The 24,536-nt window shown below is 40.6% G+C and overlaps 2 gene segments (V, D, J or C); both read left to right on the top strand.

Annotated features, from left to right (window-relative positions):
* Nucleotides 1-24,536, top strand: part of LOC109277418 (immunoglobulin lambda-1 light chain-like) — a 287,721-nt gene that overhangs the window by 73,200 nt on the left and 189,985 nt on the right.
* LOC128777106 (immunoglobulin lambda variable 2-18-like) lies at nt 2,903-8,320 on the top strand. The segment is given in 3 exon segments: nt 2,903-3,025; nt 3,141-3,557; nt 8,292-8,320. Coding segments are annotated over 3 exon segments (492 nt in total).

Raw genomic sequence — 24,536 nt, 5'->3', positions numbered from 1 at the left:
CTATGTCTCAAGCTGTAGGAACAGTCTCCTGAGAGGCTTCTCAAATAATTAAACCATACATACTTAAAATCATTGTTTTAAGTTGAGAAAAAGGGCATTTTTCATACAAATAATTTGAAATGTTTTAGAAGTCCCTATGGTCAATATACCCATCAGTGCTGGTATTATCCTATATGGTGAGAGAAAGTATGTGAAGGAGTTTATCATTCATTTGTCCATTGATTTTCTGGGTCAGATGCCTTACATCTTTATGGATATTTGCTCCTGCTTTCTCTGTCTCTCTTTTAAATTGCTATTGTTTAAGGGATCACTATGTTTAATATAGGTAACAAGAACTCATTGAGTTTTGTGTTTTGTATTGAGTTTTGTGTTTTTAAAAACAATTTTATATGCTTTAGCCTCATTGGTTGCTTATCATATTATGTGCAAGTGTTAATTTTGCCTCCTTTTGTGGCAGTCAAGCTTATTATTTCTGTCATGTGTAATTGTATGGGCACAATAATCCAGTAGAATTTTACATGAAACCCATACTCCTGTATTATTGGGGTCCCTTAGGGTGCCCCTAATACAGCAGACAGAACAGGCGCCACACAGCTCCTCATGAAGATCAGTGGTTGGTTTCTTGCAGGAAGCCTCTGGACACCTGGAATGTTCACAGGAAGACTCTCCCTAGTGATCCCAAGAGATAGGGATCCAAATTACTGGGCTGTGAATGTAGTTTCAGATGCTTCACTAACTGCTTTATGACAAAATCATCATCTCGTTACCATGTTATTATCTCAAAAGAACATATCATTACCTAAACAAATGTCTAAATAATATAGTACTTGAATGTTTAAAACACACAAACAATAGTCTCTAGTCCCAAACTGTTCTTTTCTCCAACCACACTTTTCCTTTACCCCCTCCCAGAGGCCACAACTCTGCTCATCTCATGCTCTCAGCCAGGGGCACATTGTTCTGAAGTTCTTGGAAACACCTGTCATGTGGTATGAGAGGTGACACGAAAAGAGTGTCATCAAAGCATTTCTATTCCGTGGAACTCCTGAAAGGATCGATCAACCCTGATCCGTTTTTCTCCAAGCCTACCTCCTTCTAGAAAAACACACTAGGTCAAGCATCTCTTTGTGGATGAAGAGACTTTGTCCCAGCAAGGCACACAGCTCTGATATTAGGTCACTAATTGTGCACACAGAGGCAAGAGACAGAGAACACCCTGTGTTCCCTGTGGCACACAGACTTGCCCTGGTGAGAAGTCCCTGGACCCCTGAGGCCAATACTGACCCCAGTCCCTCCTCCTGGAGGCTCAAACACAGGAATCTTTCTCTTTATTTCAATGAGGTATTTCTCCATCTGGATTGAGCTCTCTTTCATGCATTATTCTTGTTTTCTAACCATTTTGAGAGTTCTATCATTTTCTAGTAGTCCCGCTGTTCTCATCCTGGTAACCACTGGGGTTGGATTAATTTAAGGTGTGATTCTTCCTCAGCCTGAAGTCTACATTCACCTCACATACACTATCCCTGTGACATGGCCTTCCGGGGATAAACAACATGAATCTGGGAGGGAGAATCTGGGCCACTTGATTTTGCCAGAGCCATATTTCATGGGAAGGAAGTGAAGGCCAAAAGGAAAGCATCTTGAATTGCATCAGAAGGGATCAGGGGGCCTTGGAGGGCTTGGAGGGAGGGCAGGAGGAGGAGCAGAGCTGGAGTTTCCTGTTTTCTCTCAAGTGTTTTTCTTTGCGCTCGGCACTTATCATCTGAGGCCACTAGGGGGTAGCATGGGCCTGAATTTGGGAAAGGAAATCTTTTTTGTTTTGTAAGGGTTAAATTGTACTGTAGGGCTAATGCTTAGCTTAAAAGATAACAACTTTGTTCTGACACCGAAGGTCAAAAGATAACAACCTTGCTTTTACTCTTGTAAATCATACTTCATACTCTTGTGAATCAGCCTTTACCAATGAAGGAAACAAAAGCTTAAAAAAGAGAATCAGAGACAAGGTCAAGGAGATCCACTGGTTGCAACTTAGCGGCAGAAAGTCTAAAATAATCACCTCATTTGATAACTGTTTCTGACTCATCTGGCAACTGTTTCTAACTCATCTGGGAACTGTTTATCTGTTCTGTTCCCAGATAATGATAAAACGATGTGATCGGCTTTAAAAACTCTGTACTCCGGCTGTTCAGGGCCACACTCTTATCAAGAGTGTTGGTCCCTATCTGTCGGCCTTGCCTCTCATTGTAATAAACTTTGTTGCAACTGTCACTGGTGCCCATAGCATTCTGTTTCAGGAGTCGTGTGGATGCAACAGTTTAGTCCTGTATGCAGTCCAAATAGTGGCTTCTGGAGCCACTGCTTAGTAGCACATGAGGGAAGGGGTATATAATAGCTATTGTGTCCCAATAATTCCTTTTCTTGAAGTGCCAGTAAACATCTCCTAACTTCAAACCACTGCAGAGCAGGGAAGAGAGTGATGCTTGAAAACCAAGAACCTGAGGGGCACCAAGGCAGAATTGAGGGAGAATGAGATCCCCAGCTCTGCCTATGCTCCTGGGAAGGAGTAATTGAATCTCCCATAATCTCAACCAGCCTGGGGTGCTCTTACCCTCCTCACACACAGCAAAGGGGTTCTGATTCCTCTCCCATCCCAAACAGGACTTCCCCAATTGGGAGATAAAAAACATTCCAAGGCTGGCTTGAATTCCTAGTTTCTGGCATGAGTTCAGTCTGTCACGATTCAGAAAACCCATGTCAAAGCATTTTCAAGTCTGGATAGCTTAGCTCTGCTGCCCAGGGATGCAAAAGTATGTAGAATAGAGAGCCAAATAAGAGTGAGTGAGAGAGGCAGGTGCAGGAAGCACATTTGCATGGAGGCCCCTCCCTCCTCTGAGCAAGGGGAAGGGGATAAGAGAGGTCTTGGGGAGCCAGGCCCAGGGTTGGGGTCTCAGAAGGCAGTGCTGTTGGGGCATCTGCACCATGGCCTGGGCTCTGGTCCTCTTCGGTCTCCTCACTCAGGACACAGGTGCGGCCTTCAAGGAAGAGTCCACAGGGACATCTGGACTGATCTTTGTCTGCTCTTCACACTCACTTGGGCCCCCAGCACTGAACTCACTAGAACATGTTCTTTCTCTTTTCAGGGTCCTGGGCCCAGTCTGCCCTGAATCAGCCTCCCTCAGTGTCCGGGGATCTGGGACGCACAGTCACCATCTCCTGTGCTGGCACCAGCAATGACATTGGGAGATGTAATGACATCTCCTGGTACCAACAGCTCGAAGGCACATCCCCCAAACTCCTGGTTTATAGTGTAAATTCCCGGCCTTCAGGGATCCCTGATCGCTTCTCTGGCTCCAAGTCTGGCAACACGGCCTCCTTGACCATCTCTGGGCTCCAGGCTGAAGATGAGGCTGATTATCACTGCTCCTCATATGCTGGTAGTAGCATTTACACAGTGGTCCCACTTTATGGGGAAGTGAGACCAAAACCTTCCCTGTACTTACAGCCTCCCTCCATTCCCGTGCAGAGGGACTTCATGCAGCATGGTCTTGAGAATTCAGGTCTGTCTGCTCTCCTTTCTTCGCAAGATAAAGTAAAATGAAACACACTCTGCTGAATTGTCTGGGAAATAAATGACAGAGCCTATTTGCTTCTGTGATGTGGTCCTAGAAGTGACTCTTTCTAACTCTGCAAAGGCAGGAACTTCCAACCAGGAGGAGCCTGTGCAGTGCACTTCCTGCAATTCCCAGGGAATCCTCACTTTAAATGGCTCCATTTCACATACCAGTGCAGGCTGGCTCAGAATCAGTTTTCCAGAATTGGTGTTGTCTTAGTCAACCCAGTTTCCAACCTACTCGTTTTCGTTTTCTTCATGGCTTTTTTGAGTTATATATAGATACCATAAAACTCACTCATTTAAAACAATGGCCTTGAGTGCATTCTCCAAATTGTGAAACATCACCACCATCACATTTCAATTGTCCTCGGAAGAAACTCTATACCTATTGGCATTCATTTCCCATTTCCCACCAATTCACCCAGTCCCTAGCAATCAATCATCTACAATCTGTCTCCATAATTTTGCCTAGTCTGGACATTTCATATAAATGGAGTTGCACAATATGGTATCTTTTGAGAATGACTTCTTTCACTCGGAATATTTTCAAGTTACATCCATGTTGTAGCATGTACTGGTATTTAGTTACTTTTACTGCCAGAATATATCCTAATGTATGGATAAATCACATTTAAAAATTGAAATATAAGACATTTTTCAGTGCTTTCTGCCTTGTCCTAGTCAACATGAGCTTCCTTGGTGAGCCATTCTTCTGCATGTCAGTGACTAAAGTAATACCACCTGAGAAAAGATCTGAAGACATAGCTGACGGAATGAGGATAAAGGGAAGGTGATTTTTCCAATGTCCCCTCATTTTTTACCCCACATCCAAGGAACCTGAACAGAGGAAAATGTGACTTGAGACTCTGTGATAGGTAGAATCTTCCCTTCCCTGAAACCAATGAGCCCCTGTCCTGGTAGCAGCCCTGCATGTGGACTGCCTGCTCCAAGGGTGGGCTTTTTCCAAAACAGCTCCTTTTTTCCACAAGGAAGAGCTATTGGCTGGGCATGTCCCCATTCCACAGGGGCCTCCCACATATCTGATTGGGTTGTAAACCCAATTTATGGCTGAAATGCCAACGATAAAAATTTCTAACAACACATATACATAAATAATGGCCAAGAATTCTTTGTGCATTGAACGAACCTAAGCATAATCCTCAGAACATAGGATAGGACCAAGTCTCTTCCCAGTTGAGCAGAACTTTCTGTGTTTAGCACTGGAAGTACCATGTCCTGGCAATGACCTCATTCATGAGCAAACGGTGATGGATGTTCAGTTTAGAATAGATCTTAGTCTCTCCCATAATGTTCTTCTATGAATTATTTCCTAAATCTTCTCTATGCCTTGTTTTCTTTCCCTGATACATGGTCAGTACTTTCATGCTTCAGACATCTAGACTGGAAGAGCAACACACCTTGAGTCCTAGCAGGGGTTCTAAGTGAACTGCAACATGGCATGTGCTAAGAAAGACACTGAATAACGTCCTGAGTTACCACCTCATGTTTGTGTAAGAATGATCAGAGGCTGTGCCTGCCTGAAGGATATATGTCCTCATGAGGAAATCCTGCAGGACATGAAGGGGCCATTGCCTTGTTATTTTCTGTCTTGTTATCTGTTATGAGACTTGCTTTCTGACTCTAATTACATCAGCATGATTCTATTTTTTTAAGTTTATTGATTTATTTTGAGAGAGACAGACAGGATGAGTGGGGGAGGGGCAGAGAGACAGAGAGACAGAGATAGAGAATCCCAAGCAGGCTATGCGTTGTTAGCATAGAGTGGGATGCAAAGCTCTAACTCACAAGCCTTGAGATCATGACCTGAGCCAAAACTAAGAGTCAGATGCTTAACCAACTGAGCCTACCAGGTACCCTGCATGATTCTTTATAAAGTATTTACTAATGCATAGGAAGGCAGGTGTCATCATTCCCCATACTAGTGTGTCTCTTTTTAAGGTGATATTGATGGAGAGTGAAATGGGGTTCATGAGCACACAGCTAAGAAAGAATTCTTGAGACATCTTTGGTGCAAAAAGGTGATTTTTATTAAAGCCTGGAGACAGGACTCATGGGCAGAAAGAGCTGTGGTTGCAAGTGTAGGGAGAGACTTATATATTTCGAGTTTGCAGAGGGAGAAGATGTATAGCTAACATAAGTCCCCAAGAAATTTCTGGATCCTGAAAGCAGGGTCTCACAGGACTCTGAAGATTTGGTGTTCTCAAGATAAGGTTGCTTTTAGTTTTTTTTTAATTTACTTCTTTATTTTTAATTTAATTCCAAGTTAGTTAGCATATAGTGCTATAATGATTTCAGGAGTAGATTTCAGTTATTTATCCCCTATGTATAATACCCAGTGCTCCTCCAAGCAAATGTCCTCCCTAATGTCCCTTACTCCTTTAGTCCATCACCCCACCCACAACCCCTCCAGCAACCCTCAGTTTCTTCCCTGTATTTAAGAGTCACTTATGTTTTGTCCCCCTCCTTGTTTTAATATTATTTTTGCTCCCCTTCCTTTATATTCATCTGTTTTGTATCTTAAATTTCTCATATGAGTGAAGCTGTATGATATTGGTCTTTCTCTGACTGGCTAATTTCACTGAGCACAACACTCTCTAGTTCCATCCACATAGTTGCAAATGACAAGGTTTCATTCTTTTTGATTGCTGAGCAATACTCCAATGTGTGTGTATATGTATATGTATATGTATATGTACATGTACATGTACATATACACACATATATACCATATTTTCTTCATCCATTCATCCATCTTTGGACATTTGGGCTCTATCCATACTTTGGCCATTGTTGATAACGCTGCTATAAACATTGGGGTACATGTACACGTTTGAAAGAGCACACCTGTATCCTTTGGATAAATACCTGGTAGTGCAATTGTCTGGGTCATATGGTAGTTGTAGTCTTAATTTTTTGAGGAATCTCGATACTGTTTTGGAGAGTGGCTGCACCAGTTTGCATTCCCACCAGCAGCGCAAAAGAGATCCTCTTTCTCCACATCCTCACAAACCTAAGTTGTTGCCTAAGGGTAGCTTTCAGTTTTTGAAGAAGTGTGAACCTTAAGGCATTAAGGCAGCCATAAACTCCTAGAGGAACGTTACATGCTGCAGGTCTCTGGTATATATCAGTGGGCTGCATGCTGTAAGGGATGGAATTTAAATTACATGCTTCTTGTCTTTGTTTCCCTCATCTGTATGACAATTTCCTTTGGAGAAAGTGGTTATTATGTTTATGCTAGGAAACATTACCAAGAAACAAAGAAGTTAGACATTGAGTAAACAGGATTGCTTCCAATAAGACATTTCTAGAGCTATAAAGGCCTTTGTGTCTTGTGTATATGAGTCTCAAAGTATAGGAAAAGCCTCTAGGGTTGTCTTAAGTAATGACTATATACATTTCAAAATTTTTATAAAAAGATGAGAAGATTGTTACTTTTAATAGAGGCAATGTGAAATACTTCAGGTGTTTCTATGGTCAAAATATCTACCAGTGTTTTTCTGTTCAGTACAATCAGGGAAATTAGGGCAAGAACACACATGTGTCCAAAGAATTTCTATGTTAAGTGCCACTCCTTTTACATTGAATCTGTTCTGGTAATTTACTTTTTCTTTTCTTCTTCACTTTCTACAATTATGAAACTATCTTGTTTCATTCAATCTGAATCCTAAAGATTTAGGGACTGATATTTGTGTATTTTTAGTTTATTTGCTTTAGCTTTATTAGTCATTAATCATATTATATTCAAGCGGCATGTTTGCTGCCATTGGAGGTAGTCTTGCTCTTTATTTGAATATTATGCCTTATTTTATGGACACAAGAATCCAAAAGAATTAAGAAAAATAGTGTTTCCTGCACCATAGGGAACTGAGTTTGCTCTTTGTACTAACAGTGCATGGAGCAGAAGAAAAGGCGGCTCTTGCATGTTACCATGTAAGCAGAAGTTGAACACCTGTACTCTTCCCAGGGAACCTGTCTATGGTAATCTCAGGAGGCAAGGATCCAATCTACAAGACTACTCACTCCACCTCAGAACTAAGTGATGGATTTATGAGAAGGTCATTAACAGCTTGCCGTTTTATTATTATTTTAGTAATAGACATTATTATCTAGATTCGTTCTGAGTAATATAGTACATACATGTTCAAAACACACATGAACAACCATTTCAAATAAAACAGCTATCACTTCCTCCTACCATGCATTCTCCTTCCCTCAGTCTCACGTCCGCCAATTATTTCCTCCCACCTTTTGCCAGAGCATCACCTTTCTTATGCTCCTTAAATGTCTTCCACAGGGTGTGAACAAGGACACTGAAATAGTTTCATCAGAACATTCACACTATATAGAAATATGCCCATATTCTGAGTGGGCATTTCCATTTCCATTCTGGCAAAGACTAGTCAGCCCTGATTAGAGTCTCTGCCCCGAACCCATCTCTTTAGTAAACACACTAGGTCAAAAATCCTTGTGGATGAAGAGACTGCTTCAGGATGACACACAGCTACGAGGGGGAGATCTTCTCAATATGCACTATGGGGCAGGATGAAGAATGTCAGGGCAGACCCCTTGGGCTTTGGAGAAGGGGCATGAACAAGGGGCTTTGTAAAGGACTCTCCTAACTGCAGTGCTCATGTGCATCTCCCTCTGTTCTCTTTAGTTCCTAGCTCGCAGCCGGTGGTGACCTAAGAGCCTTCCTTCATAATGATGCCTGAGCTGACAGTCATCCTTACCTGCTCTGAGTCTGGGACATGTCGTGACTGGGAATGTTCCAAGATGGTTCCAGAGGAAACCTGGCCAACCTCCTCTACAACTCATTCTCACAGGCAGAGCTTGCCCTCACCATCTCTAGGGCACGGTCCAAGGACAAGGCTGAGTACTTCTGTATAGTCTGATATAATGCACCTGCTTCACAGCGACACCTTGAAAAGGATGCTGCATTAAAAATTTCAACATGATCATGAACAAACAGAAAAATCCTCCCATCTTGGGCAAGGGCTGAGACCCAATTAAAACCCAATCTTCCATTCACTCAGCCAGTGATTGCCCTAAGTATAACATTCTTGGAACAAAATCTGTTTTCCAGAGCATTGTGGATGCTGCCTCACTGTTTCACTAGCATTCAATATAACACAGGAGAGGTGTGAAGATGGTCTGATTTTCATTCTTTTGGGTCATAGGACTTTTGTTGTGAGAAGTTATGGAATTCTTTAGAACAAATTTAATTAATCTGAGTTCGAGCACTAGATATATATACACACATCAGGAGAAATTTTTCTGCTGGTACCAGTAATATGCTTTGGGTGCCACAGGTCAAGTGGTGTGACCATCTTCCATCTAGGGAGGGTGTTCTGGCCTTTTCTAGCGATATGCCCATGGGCCTCTGAAGACATCTCATGAAGAGGAGTCTAGTAACCACCCGCCGTCTGGTAGCCAACGATTGGTGCAGGGACACATAATCCTTGTTCCCTCACCTGAAAGTGGAACACATCCCATGGTACACCTTACCCTCCAGAGTTCCCTACAGGATCAGGCAGAGACCAGACTTTACCTTTCTAACTTGCCCACCCTGCTCCCCTCTCTCCCTTCCTGTCTTAAGAACACTCCTGAGTAAATCACATGGGCCCCCACTCCTCTTTCAGACTCTGCTTCCAAGGAACCCAAATGAGACTTTACGTAGGGTAGAGTGAAGAGTAAGTCCCCTGCCCAGGTATTGCATATCAAAGACCATCACATATAGCAACTCTTGTACATCTTTCCAGAAGCAGCTGGGCATATATTACTGCTCCATTCTTTATAAGGCTGCAGATTATTCCACAGGAACATTTTAATCAACTGGACCCTAATGCTAATTCTGATCTTACAAATAACACTATGATGATACTCAGACTATGTATGATCATACAATACATTTCTAGAAGCAGAACTGTTGGGTCAAAGGAATACGTGTCTGTAATGTCCATCTATCATTGTCAGATTCCCTTCCACAGAGATTGTGCCAATTTATAATGCCAGCAAAAAATATATGATCTTTGCCAACCTTAGGTGAAAAATGCTATTTTGATACAGTTTTGCCTTATATTTTTCCTATTATGCTTGGGGTTGAGCATCTTTTCAAATGTTTCTGTGTTCTTGATATTTCAGATGTTGGTACCTTTTCTTAAGGGGCCAGATGGTAAATATTTTAGGGTTTGTTGGGCCCAAAATCAAATTTGAAGATATTACATAAGTACTTGTAAAACCATTTAAAATGTAACTCTTTGTAAGTATTAAAATTTCTGAAGTCAAAAGCCATACAAAAATATGTGAGATGCCAAGTTTGTCCCACTGGATGTGGTTTAATGATCCCTGTTTTGTATGGTTATCTGAAGTTTGAAAGCTCCACAAGTATATGTTCTGGTACAGGTGTCTTTATTAGGAAGGGCATATTTTACCTCATATCATAGCTGGAAGTCTTTGTTTGGATAAGGGAATACTTTTACAATTTATTTGATTGGATCTCAGGTTTGTCCAAGATAGTACTTACGTTCCATTTTCATAACTTTTTTTCTATCCTTTTGCTCTGAGTTTTGGGAATATTCAGTATCAGAAATAGGCTCCCCCTGGATAGAAAATTGGAGGGAGGGAGAGGGGCAAATGGGCAAGGCAAGTTTGTGCCAAACTCTGGAGTCACCCAGTGCAGGCTCAGAACTTTCCCTGAAAAAGAGAGTCATAAAATCAGGATCATAATGGAGGCAGAAACCAAATTAGATCATTGAAGTTTCATGGAATTAAAAAAAATGAAATGTAAGTATTAAATGCATTGGATATTTATATAAACAACAAAGATTTTAAAACTTGGAATTTAACAACAGATAAAGAAAAAAGCTTGATATCATAAACCCTAAAGACCCCCCAAACAAGTTGCCAGTACACTAGCTTACTAGTGGAAATGTGCTTAGTTTCAAATGATTGTTTTCCATAAATGCAGAACCTTTCCTTTTCTCTTAGGTATAAGGAAACATCTTATGGACCATCCTTCTCTCCTAGTGTCAAGAATACCTCCACCCTGCAAGAGAACTTGAAAGTTCAGTGGGAAACATTTGCACTTTTTGGTAACGATTGGCAGATTTCTTTATTGAACATCAAAATGTGAATGCACAATTGCCAAAATTGGAATTGATAGTTCATGTGTATACAAGAGATTAATTTTTTTGACTACATCATTTCTGACTATGATTTACCTTAGCTAATTGGAAGATATGCTGTTTTTAAAACACTTCAAATTTCATATTCTTGTTTTATTTTCTGCATCAACTATGGTTCTTTTCCAAACACTGCTAAAGACATTCCATGGCTATTGATTATTAAATTCAATTTTATGTGTCTATAATTGGTTAATTTAAATTACTTCAATAATGGACAAAGTTATTTCCACATATCTAATTCATGAAAGTTGTTAATCCTCATATACTCTATCTCTTTCAATCACAGCAGATAAAATGGGAGCTTTGAATTTGCTGATCATCCAGATGATGACAGGAGAGAGAAGGAGGAACTCTCCAAGGCTATTATTTTAAAAGCCTATTCAGTTCTAAGACAGTTTCTGCCCTGTTCTGACAAGTCAGCAGAATCATGACTCTGTGAGAAATTCTGAGTAGAGCATTACAGGGAATATCTTTTGCTGTATCAACGAATTTATATTAACATATTAATATTTATTTATTTGTTATTTTTTAATTTTTAAATCAATATTTTTTAAGGTTTATTTTTTATTTTGGAGACAGAGAGAGAGAGAGAGAGAGAGAGAAAGACAGACAAACCGCGAGCAGGGGAGGGGCAGAGAGAGAGGGAGACACAGAATCGAAAACAGGCTCCAGGCTCTGAGCTGTCAGCACAGAGCCTGATGCAGGGCTCAACTCACTAACTGTGAGATCATGGCTTGAGCCAAAGTCAGACACTTAACCAGCTGAGCCACCCAATCACCCCTATTTGTTATTTTTTTAACCCAACCACTAAAGGTCTACAGAAAATTGTGCTATGGAAAAATAGCAAATGAATAAAGATTTACTCAAGAAAATCTGCTAAATCTTAGTAAGAGCAGCAAGAACCCATTTTTTTGACTCACTACCTCCCTCTCCAGTCCCCCAAAAGGTCCACTCAGGCTGGTTGTGGCCACAAATATGGGGCTCCCTCTTTATTCAACTCCTGGTCAAGGGCTATAGTATTTCTCCCTGCAGAGGCAGGCCATTAGTACTTCTCATTCTTACAGGTGCATGTTGCAGAGACTAAATTCCAGATGAGACAATACGCTTCCTCCACCCAGCCCCCACTCATAACATAGGTACTCTACTTTAGATCCAGCAGGCTGAGAGTACTGGGGTTCCAGCCACCCTCACCCCAGTTGACTCATAAGGAGAGATAAACAGAGAAGACTTCAGGATGCTGCACCCACCTAGAGTCCTCCTTGTAAAGAGGGGGAAGGTCACTGAGATATGTGGGTAACTCATTTCTCCCATTCCACCCATGGAGAAGAGATTTTGCCTATGGAAAGGTAGGCCATAAGAACAGTGACATCCAAAACTCTCACCAAGGGAACAGACTTTATTTGGAACAGATTGTGAGAAAGATTAAACCTAAGGATGTTCTCAGAAACCATAAAAATTTTGGTGGTAAACAACTTGGAGGTAGGCATGAGAGCAACTGGCTAAACCATAGGCCAGTTAGTTTACCAGAGAGAACCAGAGAAAGAGAAAACTAAGAAAATCCCTCTTGGGGTCAGAGTAAATCTCAAAAGCAGGCCTCAAAATTATCATTGCATTGGGGCTTGAATATAATTGGATCGGAATGTGGAGAAACTTATGCTCAGGGCATTGTCAAAAACGACAGAGCATTCAGCTGGCAATTAGTGAAACCTAACTTCTGAGTGTGATGCCAACAGAGGAGGACAACAGAGATAACAGAAGAAAAGACAGTTAAAAAGAGCTCTGTTATCCCAGGGTGACCGTGCATATCCAAGTTCGTGTATCAGAGGAGCACAATGAGAGGTTTCATGCTGAAGGGAAAACAGACTTCAGTAAAACATTCCAGACAAATCACAAAACTAATAAATAAGGAAGCAACAACAAGCCCTTGAAGGGGATAAGGGGATGGGATCCCAGAGTTGCTACAAAATATCATCTCAAATTACACAACAATCAATAAAAATTGATGAGACATACAATGAAACAGGAAAGTGTTACCATACAAGGGGGAAAAGTGGAAACAGCAGGAACTACCCACAAGAGGGCCAGGATATTGGATTTAGCAGGAAAAAAAAACCCTTTAAAGTAACTATTATAAATGTTTCTTTTATTTTTTTATTACATTTATTTTATTAATTTTTGAGAGACAGTGAGACAGAGCACGAGCAGTGGAGGGGAAGAGAGAGAAGACACAGAATCCGAAGCAGGGTCCAGGCTCCAGGCAAACTTTCAGCACAAAGCTCCATGCGGGGCTCGAACCCACAAACCGTGAGATCATGACCTGGGCTGAAGTCGGACACTTAACTGACTGAGCCACCCAGGTGCCCCTATAAATATGTTTAAAGAGCCAGAGGGAGCCATGCTTAAAGGAGTAAAAAAATTATGATGACTTGGTCTTATCAAATAGAGAATTTCAGTAGAGGGAAAAAATATGAGAAGCAATCAAGTGGAAATTCTGAACTTGAAAAGAACAATAACTGCAATGAAAAAATCACAAAAGGGGATGAAAGGTAGATTGCAACTAGCAGAAGAAAACTACAACAAACTTAAAAAAAATATTGATGGAGAAAGTTTGCCATCCCAATATATGAGAGGGGAAAGAATGAAGCAAAATGAATGAAACCTCAGAGACAAGTGGGACACCATTAAGCATACCAGCATGAGTATAATGGAATTGCCAGAAAGAAAGGAAGGAAGGAAGGAAGGAAGGAAGGAAGGAAGGAAGGAAGAAAGAAAAGAAAGAAGAAATTTTTTAAATATTCAAAAAATTAGTTGAAAACATCTATATTTGATGAACATTAATATACGTCCAAGAAGCTTGGCAAACTGCAAAGAGATCCACATAGTGGAGAACAAAAAGAAAATCTTGAAAGCAACAAGATGAAACTGACTCATCATGTATAAGGAAACCCCAGTATATTAATATATGACTTCTCATCAGAAACAGTGGAGGTCAGAAGGCAGTGGAATGATATATTAAAAGTGTTGACAGAAAAAAAATTGTCATTCAAGATTCTTATATCCAGGAAAATTCAAATAAAGATGAAATAAAGGTATTCTCAGGTAAAAATTAGAGTCTATTGCTACCAGACCCACCATCCAAAGAAATATTAAAGAAAGTTCTTCAAGTTCAAAGCAAGTGACCCTCAAGAGTAATCAAATTTATAACAACAAACTAATGACAATAATGAAAGAGTACCAATACGTGTAATTATATACACTAGCCCCCGTTACCTATGGTTTTGCTTTTTATGGTTTTAGTTATCCACAGTCAACTGCAGTCTAGAGACAGATGATCCTCTTTCTGATGTATTGGCAGGTCAATAGTAGCCCAACACCACATTATAAAGCCTACATCATTCACCTCACTTCATCTCATCATATAGGCATTTTATCATCTCACATAATCACAAGAAGAGTGAGTACATTATAATAAGATGTTTTTGAGAGAGACCACATTCACACAACTTTCATTACAGTACACTATTATAATTGTTCTATTTTGTTATTAGGTATTATTGTTAATCCCTTATTATGCCTAATTTATAAGTTAAACTTTATCATAGATATGTATTTATAGGAAAAATTATATATAGGGCTCAGAACTATCTGTAGTTTCAGACATCCTCTAGTGGTCTTGGAACACAACCTCTGCAGGTAAGGGGGGACTACTGTAATTATAAAAGATAGTGTAAGTGCATATTTTTTCATTTTTCTTCTGTAAACTGATTTAAAAAGCAATTGTACAGAACAGTATAGATAAATTTTATTTGACAATAACCGCACAAAGAGGTGAGCAAGGGAAAAGCTATACTATAGTAAGATAATGACATTGGATGGTAACTCCAAATGGAAAGGACAAATGAAGAGAACCATGGATGGTAAAAATGAAGGTACCTATAACAAAGTCAATAGATACTTGCTCTCTTTTATCTCTCGGCTTCTTTAAAAGACGTAAAATTATAACTATGAAAACATTGGGTTGTTAAGTTTGTAACATATATAGACATAATACCTACAATAATAATAGAATCTCAAGAGGAAGATGGGGGAAAAAAAAGAAGTGGGATGGAAGTATACAGAAATAATGTTTCTATACCTCACTAGAATTAAGTTTGTATAAATCCGATGTGGATACGGTTATGTTAAGGAACATATGGTAAGCTCCAAAGGAACTACTAAGAAAAACTAACAAATATAGCGAAAACAATCATTAAAAAGTTTAAATGACACTAGAAAATATTGACATAATGCAAAAGAAAGCAGTAAAGGAAGAAGACAAGAACATAAAAACCATGCAACATATAAAATCAAAAGTAAAATGGCAGATGTAAATTCAGATACAGCCATAAGAACATTAATGTGAACGAAGTAAGCAAACCAATTAAAAGGCAGAGATTGTCAACTGAATCACAAGTATACATCGCTATGACCATATATCCTCATAAATCCCTTTCTCCCACCCCATGGTGAATCTTTGCTTCCTGCTCCTTATCCCTCCCTGGAGTCCTGAAGACTAGGTGAGATGCTTTTGCCAAATATTCTCATAAGACTCTGTATTTCCCCTTTTGCAGTGTTCTCATTATTGCCTATTGTTACTGTTAGACTCAGTTCTGTGAGACAGAGTTTGTACAGTTTCCGACAAACTAGTAATTCTGAATATACACAGTCATGCTGCTAACTTGCATTGGAAACTACAGAATATCCTTATGACACAGGACAAGACCCTTGGAGACCGCTTGTACCATTTCCATCAAGATCCCAGGAGGAGCCTTAGGTTATAGGATAGAATCTTTGCTGTCTGGGGGACTTGAGGCAGGCCCCTGGGGAGGAGAATCAGACATTGTAGAGAGGGAAAGCACATGGCAGGAGGACCCTCCCAAGGTGCTTTTATAATAGACTAAAGCAACTGGAAGGAGCCCAGCCATGCTTCTGCTGCTGCCCTGAGAGCAGAGTTCTGATGGGTGAGTGTATTGGTTTTCTAGGGCTGGGATAGCAGCACCACAAACTGGGGAGAGGGGCAGTGCTGATAATAGAAATGTAGCGTCTCACAGTTCTGGAGGTCAGCAGTCTGAGATCAAAGTGCCAGCAGGGATGATGTTGTTTTGTAGGCTGTAAAGGAGAATCTCATCCATGCCTCTCTTCCAGCTCCTGGTGGTTTTCTGGCAATCTTTGGCATTCCTTGGCTTGTAGATTCTGCCTCTATCTTCATGTGGTGTTCTTCCTTGTCAGAATCTGTCCCCAAATTTCCCCTTTTTATAAAGACACCAGTCAAATTGGATTAGGGACCCACCCTGCCCAAGTGCAACCTCATCTTAATTTACCTAATTGTATCTTCAATGATCTTATACTGAAATAAAACCACATTGATAGATACTCAGGATTAAGATCTAAACATATAAATTTGGGGGCTAGAGGACATAATTCAACCCACAAGTGCCTTAAGCAAAAAGCTACTATTTTTGTAATGTCTCATTGAGGTGGGGCATGTAAACTCTCACCAAGGGTCTAGCATCTATTGAGGGCTCAGAAGTAGTCATTTTGAGGCTAAAGTCTGGGATTGTGATGCCTCCTGCTTTGGTCTTCTTCTTCAAAATTACTTTGGCTATTCGGGGCCTTTTGTGGTTCCATATGAATTTTAGGATTGCTTGTTCTAGTTTCGAGAAGAATGCTGGTGCAATTTTGATTGGGATTGCATTGAATATGTAAATAGCTTTGGGTAGTATTGACATTTTGACAATATTTATTCTTCCAATCCATGAGCAGGGAATGTCTTTCCATTTCTTTATATCTTCTTCAATTATCTTCATAAGCTTTCTATAGTTTTCAGTATACAGATCTTTTACATCTTTGGTTAGATTTATTCCTAGGTATTTTATGCTTCTTGGTGCAATTGTGAATGGGATCAGTTTCCTTATTTGTCTTTCTGTTGCTTCATTGTTAGTGTATAAGAATGCAACTGATTTCTGTACATTGATTTTGTATCCTGCAACTTTGCTGAATTCATGTGTCAGTTCTAGCAGACTTTTGGTGGAGTCTATCGGATTTTCCATGTATAGTATCATGTCATCTGCAAAAAGTGAAAGCTCTACTACAAAGCTGTAATCATCAAGACAGCATGGTATTGGCACAAAAACAGACACATAGACCAATGGAATAGAATAGAAACCCCAGAACTAGACCCACAAACGTATGGCCAACTAATCTTTGACAAAGCAGGAAAGAACATCCAATGGAAAAAAGACAGTCTTTTTAACAAATGGTGCTGGGAGAACTGGACAGCAACATGCAGAAGGATGAAACTAGACCACTTTCTCACACCATTCACAAAAATAAACTCAAAATGGATAAAGGACCTGAATGTGAGACAGGAAACCATCAAAACCTTAGAGGAGAAAGCAGGAAAAGACCTCTCTGACCTCAGCCGTAGCAATCTCTTACTCGACACATCCCCAAAGGCAAGGGAATTAAAAGCAAAAATGAATTACTGGGACCTTATGAAGATAAAAAGCTTCTGCACAGCAAAGGAAACAGCCAACAAAACTAAAAGGCAACCAACAGAATGGGAAAACATATTTGCAAATGACATATCGGACAAAGGGCTAGTATCCAAAATCTATAAAGAGCTCACCAAACTCCACACCTGAAAAACAAATAACCCAGTGAAGAAATGGGCAGAAAACATGAATAGACACTTCTCTAAAGAAGACATCCGGATGGCCAACAGGCACATGAAAAGATGCTCAACGTCGCTCCTTATCAGGGAAATACAAATCAAAACCACACTCAGATATCACCTCACGCCAGTCAGAGTGGCCAAAATGAAGAAATCAGGAGACTATAGATGCTGGAGAGGAAGTGGAGAAACGGGAACCCTCTTGCATTGTTGGTGGGAATGCAAATTGGTGCAGCCACTCTGGAAAACAGTGTGGAGGTTCCTCAGAAAATTAAAAATAGACCTACCCTATGACCCAGCAATAGCACTGCTAGGAATTTACCCAAGGGATACAGGAGAACTGATGCATAGGGGCACTTGTACCCCAATGTTTATAGCAGCACTCTCAACAATAGCCAAATTATGGAAAGAGCCTAAATGTCCATCAACTGATGAATGGATAAAGAAATTGTGGTTTATATACACAATGGAGTACTACGTGGCAATGAGAAAGAATGAAATATGGCCCTTTGTAGCAACATGGATGGAACTGGAGAGTGTGATGCTAAGTGAAATAAGCCATACAGAGAAAGACAGATACCATATGTTTTCACTCTTATGTGGATCCTGAGAAACTTAACAGAAACCCATGGGGGAGGTGAAGGAAAAAAAAAAAGAGGTTATAGTGCGAGACAGCCAAAGCATAAGAGACTCTTAAAAAGTGAGAACAAACTGAGGGTTGATGGGGGGTGGGAGGGAGGGAGGATGGGTGATGGGTATTGAGGAGGGCACCTTTTGGGATGAGCACTGGGTGTTGTATGGAAGCCAATTTGACAATAAATTTCATATATTGAAAAATAAATAAATAAATAAATAAATAAATAAATAAATAAATAATAAAAACATTTTTGTCAAGATGCAAAAAAAAAAAAAGAAAAGTAGTCATTTTGTTGAACTAGTAATACATGTAGGATGACATTCATCCTGGGGGCGCCAGAGGGCACTGTGGGTCTTGGTTTGGGACCCCAATAAGTCCAAATCCACTGGGCTGTGCTCAAGTGCAAAGGGTGTGACTGATGCTTCCTTTGAAGATACTTGTGTAAAATCAACTCTCCACTCTTGAAAACAACACCTTCCTCTTCTTCTGAACTCAGGAAATTACAGGCATGATGTCTTTAAGCTCAGGGCTCAGACAACAGCTTAGGCAGACACATTGAAGAATGGAGAATAGATTTGCATTTGATGCTCCTCCTTCCTTGAACTCCATAAATGGTTGCACTCCATTTATGAACTCCATGATGGTTGCAGAGCTGGGGTCCATAAAGAGGATAATATGGGAGCTTGGAGAGTTCAGTCCCAGTGGGGCAGCCTCAGAGCAGAGCTCATTGAAGCCACTCCATACCAGGGACTGAGATCCCATTTGCCTCCTGCCCTTCATTTTCCCAATAGGTCAGGGTTCCAACCCCCTGACGTTTCTTTGCAAGGACAATCCCCAGGGACCTCTGTCCTGTGTCTATTACACTCAGCTCATTCTCACATTTTGTGTTTCCTGATTTCTGTGCTCTGTCTGTGCTAACTCAGCCTCCATCAACATTTGCCTCCCCTGGAGCCTCAGTCAAGCTCAACCGCACCCTGAACAATGAGCACAGCAAATACATACTTGAATGGTATAAACAGAGACCAGAGAGGTCCCCTCAGGATGTGATGGAGGTTAAGAGTGATGGAAGCCACAACAAGGGGGATGGAATCCCCAGTCCCTTCTAAGGTTCAAGCTCTGGGATTGACCTCTTACTCCAACATCCAGTGTGAGGATCAGGATGAGTATTACTGTGGTGACAGCCATACAATCGATGGCCAATATGGTTATGACACAGTGACACAGACAAAGGGGAAATGAGGAGAAGACCTCCCACCATCTCTCTCTTCTTCCCCATGGGGACACAGGGGGTGCTGCTGCCTGCTCCTCTCCAGGGCGTTGGGATCTTTGACTCTTCTTACAAATCCTGTCATTCCAAACTTCTATCCCAAGACACCACTATGGAGATGTAGACATACTTCATAATTTAGGTAATTATGACAACACAACATTCTCTTTCCTCCATCATAATTCTGGAAAAGACCTGACCAGCTCAGGCAGTAAAAGGATTCTGAAATAGTAGCTGGGCTGAAATGACATCAAGAGCCATCAGACCCTGTCCATAATGGGTATCTGTTCAGGGGATGGACACAGATCACAGGGTTCTGGAGTTAACCAAGGAGGTTGGTTCAGTGAATATCTTCACCACAATTTCATCATGGAGTATAATGGGACTACTGCCATATTGAATATTCAAAAGGAAACATTTGGTACCAAGTGGAGGCAGTACAGACAGCCTTGAACTCATGATGGTTGCAGAGCTGGGGTCCAGTAGAAAAACAGTGTGCATGTTAGGATATCTGTGGTAGGACCACCATGGAACATGGCTTGGGATTCTCCATCTGTAGTCAATTCTCAGCTTTGGTGCCAAGAATGAATCCACCTCCTGCTTGCAGGACTTTTCTAGGGTCTGTCCAGGACCACCTCTACTGGGACAATAGCAGGGCATGGTGAAGGGGGAACACTAAAGTGGTAAATATATTGACTCCTCTTAATCTCAGCCCTGTGAGTAATCCACCTCAAGTGCATTTGGTGAGAGGTGGGCAAACTTACCAGACATATTGATTTCCTCCATGGTTTTTCTGGCATCTGGGAAACAAGCATCTTTCACACACACTCACACTTTTGTGTTAAAATTGAGTTAACACTGTGTTAACATCCATGGGCACTGACCTGAGCAGGGTTGGGAGGGATTTTGATGCTGGATCTCAGAAAGTCAGGTTGGGTCCCCCTAGTCATGGAAAGTCCAGGAACTGCCCACAGCATGGACAACTCGCAAGTGAGTAGGAGAAAAAAGGTGGCTTTTCTGGAGAGGGAGTGGGCAAGGGTGCAAGAGGAGCAAGAGAAGAGGTCAACATCAAGTCTCAGTCTTGCAGTGAATTCTTTTAGCATTTGGCTGGCTGCAGTCACAGGGGATCACAGGGCCATGCTACTCACTTATGTAGAGGGTTGTTCTCTACCAAGAGTTTGCAGTCATTTTGTTCTAGAACGGCCTCACATAGGTCCCTCTAGTAGGGATTTCCTTCCACTACTTACATTTGAGGAAAAGCAGTAGAGAGGATGGTAGAGAAATAATATCCAAACTTGTAGTGTGAATCATACCACCTCCAAGCCCTCCTGGGGAATTCTGGTATTTATAACTTGGAAGAAATGACCCAGTAGCCTTAAGTGGACAGACAGAAGGACACACCGTGAAGTACAGACAGTGAATGGAAAAGGGAGGCAGATGAAGAGCATTCCCTGTCATGCTTAGATGGTACCCAACCAATGGGAGAGTGACAACTACAAATCATCCGTTAAAAGGGGTTAAAGAATTCCATGAGTAGCCATTTTTATTTGTCAAGTTTATAGCAGGATCAGGGTCTCAGTAAGAGACACTGGTCAGCTCTTGTCATGTGAAAATGAGTAATGACCAGTGTGAAAAATGATATCACTTCTTGGATTGTTCCTCATCAGTGGTTTTTGCCTTCACCAATTGCTAGGAGATCCTGAGACCAGGAATGAAAATATATGTCAAAAGTTCTTGTGTAGCTTGTGGCCTTTTAGAGTCCTCCAGAAAGGAAGTCCTTTAGTACCATTGTCTCATTTGGGGAATCTCTTGGGCCTGGTAAGTTATTTACAATTTAACTCAGGGAGCATCTGAAACAAGTCACAAGATTGAGCCAGGAGGAAAAATGTAGGTGGTAAGACAGGGGTGGCAAGGCATGCTGAGCCAAGAGTGAGAGTGTGTTCAAAGAAGTCTCCTTTCCCCACTCCCCCCTACTCATTCTGCATCACCCTCCCTTCTTCCTTTCCACCCCTCACCAGCTCCCCATTCTCACTAGTTATCAAAAGTTCTCACTCTCAATCTCTTTCTCTGGAGATGTCTGAAGGACTCCCCATTAGTCATGTTCTACTTAATTTTTCTAACATCCCATTGTATCCTATGCTGTGTGTTCCTTTTTCATATGCTCTTTCCAAAATTTTTTTCCTGTCCTAGAGTGGGTGTTTGTGTGTGTGTCTGGCTGTCTTGCTGACTTTGTTCTATAATGGTCACAACACCAAAAATAATGATATTGAGTCTGTGATTGTACTAGTTGTCCCGTGTGACAACCAGAATCCCTGACCTTTACCTACAGGATTGAAGCTTTCATTTCCCAGAGGTGGGGCATGTTGGCAACTGCAGCTCCAGGACCTACTTGTGCCGAAGAGAGCTGGCACTCCAGCGACATGCCCCCTTCCTGATGGCAGCCTGCATCTGGTGACCTCCGCATGTAGGTGGGATGACAGTTGGATGCTTCACCCTATTCTGTAGGACAATGAAGAACACACCCTGTATCAGAGTTCACACAATTTCAACTGCAGGCCAGGCTGTGACAATCTCCCAGGCCAATGTCCTTCCCTGCTCATACCTGTTTCTTCATCTTTTCCTTTACTCTGGGTTGTATTCTCAGGTTTGTCTAGACCTCCTACACTAATCTCTAAGTGAGAGTTTGCTCCTGGGAATCTTTGCCTACCACAGCTTTTTGTTTTCTTTCCTTTCTTTTCCTTTCCTTTCTTTTTTCTCCCCTTTTTAAAATGAGTTGCAATTTACATACACTAAAAACTATCCTTTTAGTGAATATTTCAGTTCTCTGAGTTTTGACAACCTGCACACAGAGGTGTAAGCACTTCCACTATAGCAGTATATGACAGGTCACTCAATTACCCATAAATTCCCAATGCCCCTTTGCAATAGACTCTCCCTCTAGTCACAAACCCTGGCAACTCCTGGTCTGTTGTCTGTCCCTACAGTTTGCACTTTGCAAGTACATCATATAAATGAGATCATACATGGGTAGCCTTTTGGTTCTGACTTCTTTCACTAAGCATAATGCATTTGAGATCCATCTATGTTTTTGTAAGTATTAATAGTTCATTTCATTTTAATTGCTGAGTAGAAGTCTATTGTGTGGATGAACCAGTTTGTTTATCCACTCCCCAGTTAAGGTATATTTGGGTTATTTCCAGTTTCAACTCTATGACAATTTCAAATAAAACATTTAAAACATTTTTTAGTTATTTTGTGGATGTTAAGTTTTCATTTCATTAGGGTAAATACCTAGAAATGGAATTAATGGGTCATATGATAGATACATATTTAACACTCTATGAAACTGTTAAACTAGTTTCCAATGTGAATGCTTGATTTTTCATTTTCTATTTTTTAATGTTAATTTATTTATTTTGAGAGAGAGAGAGCACACAGGGAGTTTCAGAGAGAGGGAAAGAGATCCCAAGCAGGCTCTGCCCTCAGCTTGGAGTCCAATGTGAGGCTCAATCTCATGACCTCGAGATCATGACCTGGGCTGATACTAAAGAGTCTGATACTTAACTGACTGAGGCTCCCCTGCATTTTCATTATCACCAGGAATTGATGGGATTTCAAGTTGCTCCATATCCCTTTAGCACTGAAGACCATCAGTTTGTTTTTATACAGTCATTCTAGTATGTCTGGACTGATGTCTCAGTATGTTTTTAAGTTTCATTTTCTTGGTAACTTATGACACTGAATATCTTTTCAGCATCTTTTTATCTTGTTGTTGAACTGGTTGATTAAATAGTCACCCTTTTTTAACATTCAGATTTCCCCAGGTTTTCTTGTATTCATATGTACTTTAGTGTCTGTGTGTGTCTGTGTATTTAGGTCTATGTGATTTAGACCCATGTGTAGCTTTGTATATCCATTAGAGCAGTCAAGATACAAAAGAGTTCCATCACCACAAGGATCCCTTATATTGTCCTTTATCACAACATCCATCTTTCCCCACTCAAGTTCCCTTTTCTGCTTCTATCCATGCCATCCAATAATTCATTTCCACTTCTAAAATATTGTGTGTTCAGAAGTGATATTGAAAAAGAAACAAAGGGGGTGGGGAATCTCACATTACTTAGCTTTGAGGATTGCCATTTTCATTCTTCATAATTCCCTGCAAATTCATCAAAATTGTTGTGTGCAGTAAGAGTTCCTTCCTTTTCATTGTTGAGTAGTATTCCATGGTTTCAGTGTACCAAAGTCTGTTTCATCAACTACCCATGGGAAAACATCTGGATTGTTCTCAGTTGGGGCTATTATAGATAATGGTGCTGTGAAATTATATGCACAGGTTTTTCTGTGAACATAAGTTTTCATTTCTCTGAAATAGATGCACAAGAGTATAGTTGCTGGGTTGCATGGTAAGTGCGAGTTTAGTTTTTTAAGAAGCTGTCAAACTCTTTTCCAGAGTGACTGCACCATTTCACATTCCTATCAGCAATGCGTGAGTGATGCAATTCCTTCACATCCTTGCCAGCATTTGGGGTTGTCACAATATTTTATCTTAGCCATTCTGATAGGTATGTAGTGATACCTTATTGTGGTTTTAGTTTGCATGACTCTCATGGCTAATGATGAACATCTTTCCCTGTGCTACTTCAATCTCTGTATTGTCTTTGATGAAATGCTTACTCTTTTGCCCATTTCTTAAATGGTTTCTTTTTAATATTTAGTCTTGATAGTTCTTTGTATACTCTATACACTAGTTGTTGGATGTATTTTGCAAATGTTTTCTATTGTTTATTTCATCCTCTTTAGAAACTTTTGCAAAGCAGAAGATTTTAATTTTGATGAGGTTCAATTTATTAAACTTTCATTTTACTAAACATTTCATCAAAAAATTTTTGCCTAGCCCTGAATCCTGGTGATTTTCTCCTATGTATTTTTCTAACACATAAAACACACACAAACAAAGAGAAAATGGCCTCAACACTGCATGAACAACTCACTGTGTCAAATGATCGAATTCTGGCCTCTCACACAACAGTATGACCAATGTCTCTACAAACTCTGGTTTCATGAACTCCCAGCCCTACCCCATGGATCTCATCACTACA

The sequence above is a fragment of the Panthera pardus genome, unplaced genomic scaffold, assembly GCF_024362965.1.
Source record: "Panthera pardus isolate Hobbes unplaced genomic scaffold, ASM2436296v1 HiC_scaffold_15, whole genome shotgun sequence".
In the NCBI taxonomy this organism is placed as follows: Eukaryota; Metazoa; Chordata; class Mammalia; order Carnivora; family Felidae; genus Panthera; species Panthera pardus.
The sequence above is the reverse complement of the archived record's forward strand: the minus strand, read 5'-3'. Positions and strand labels throughout refer to the sequence as shown.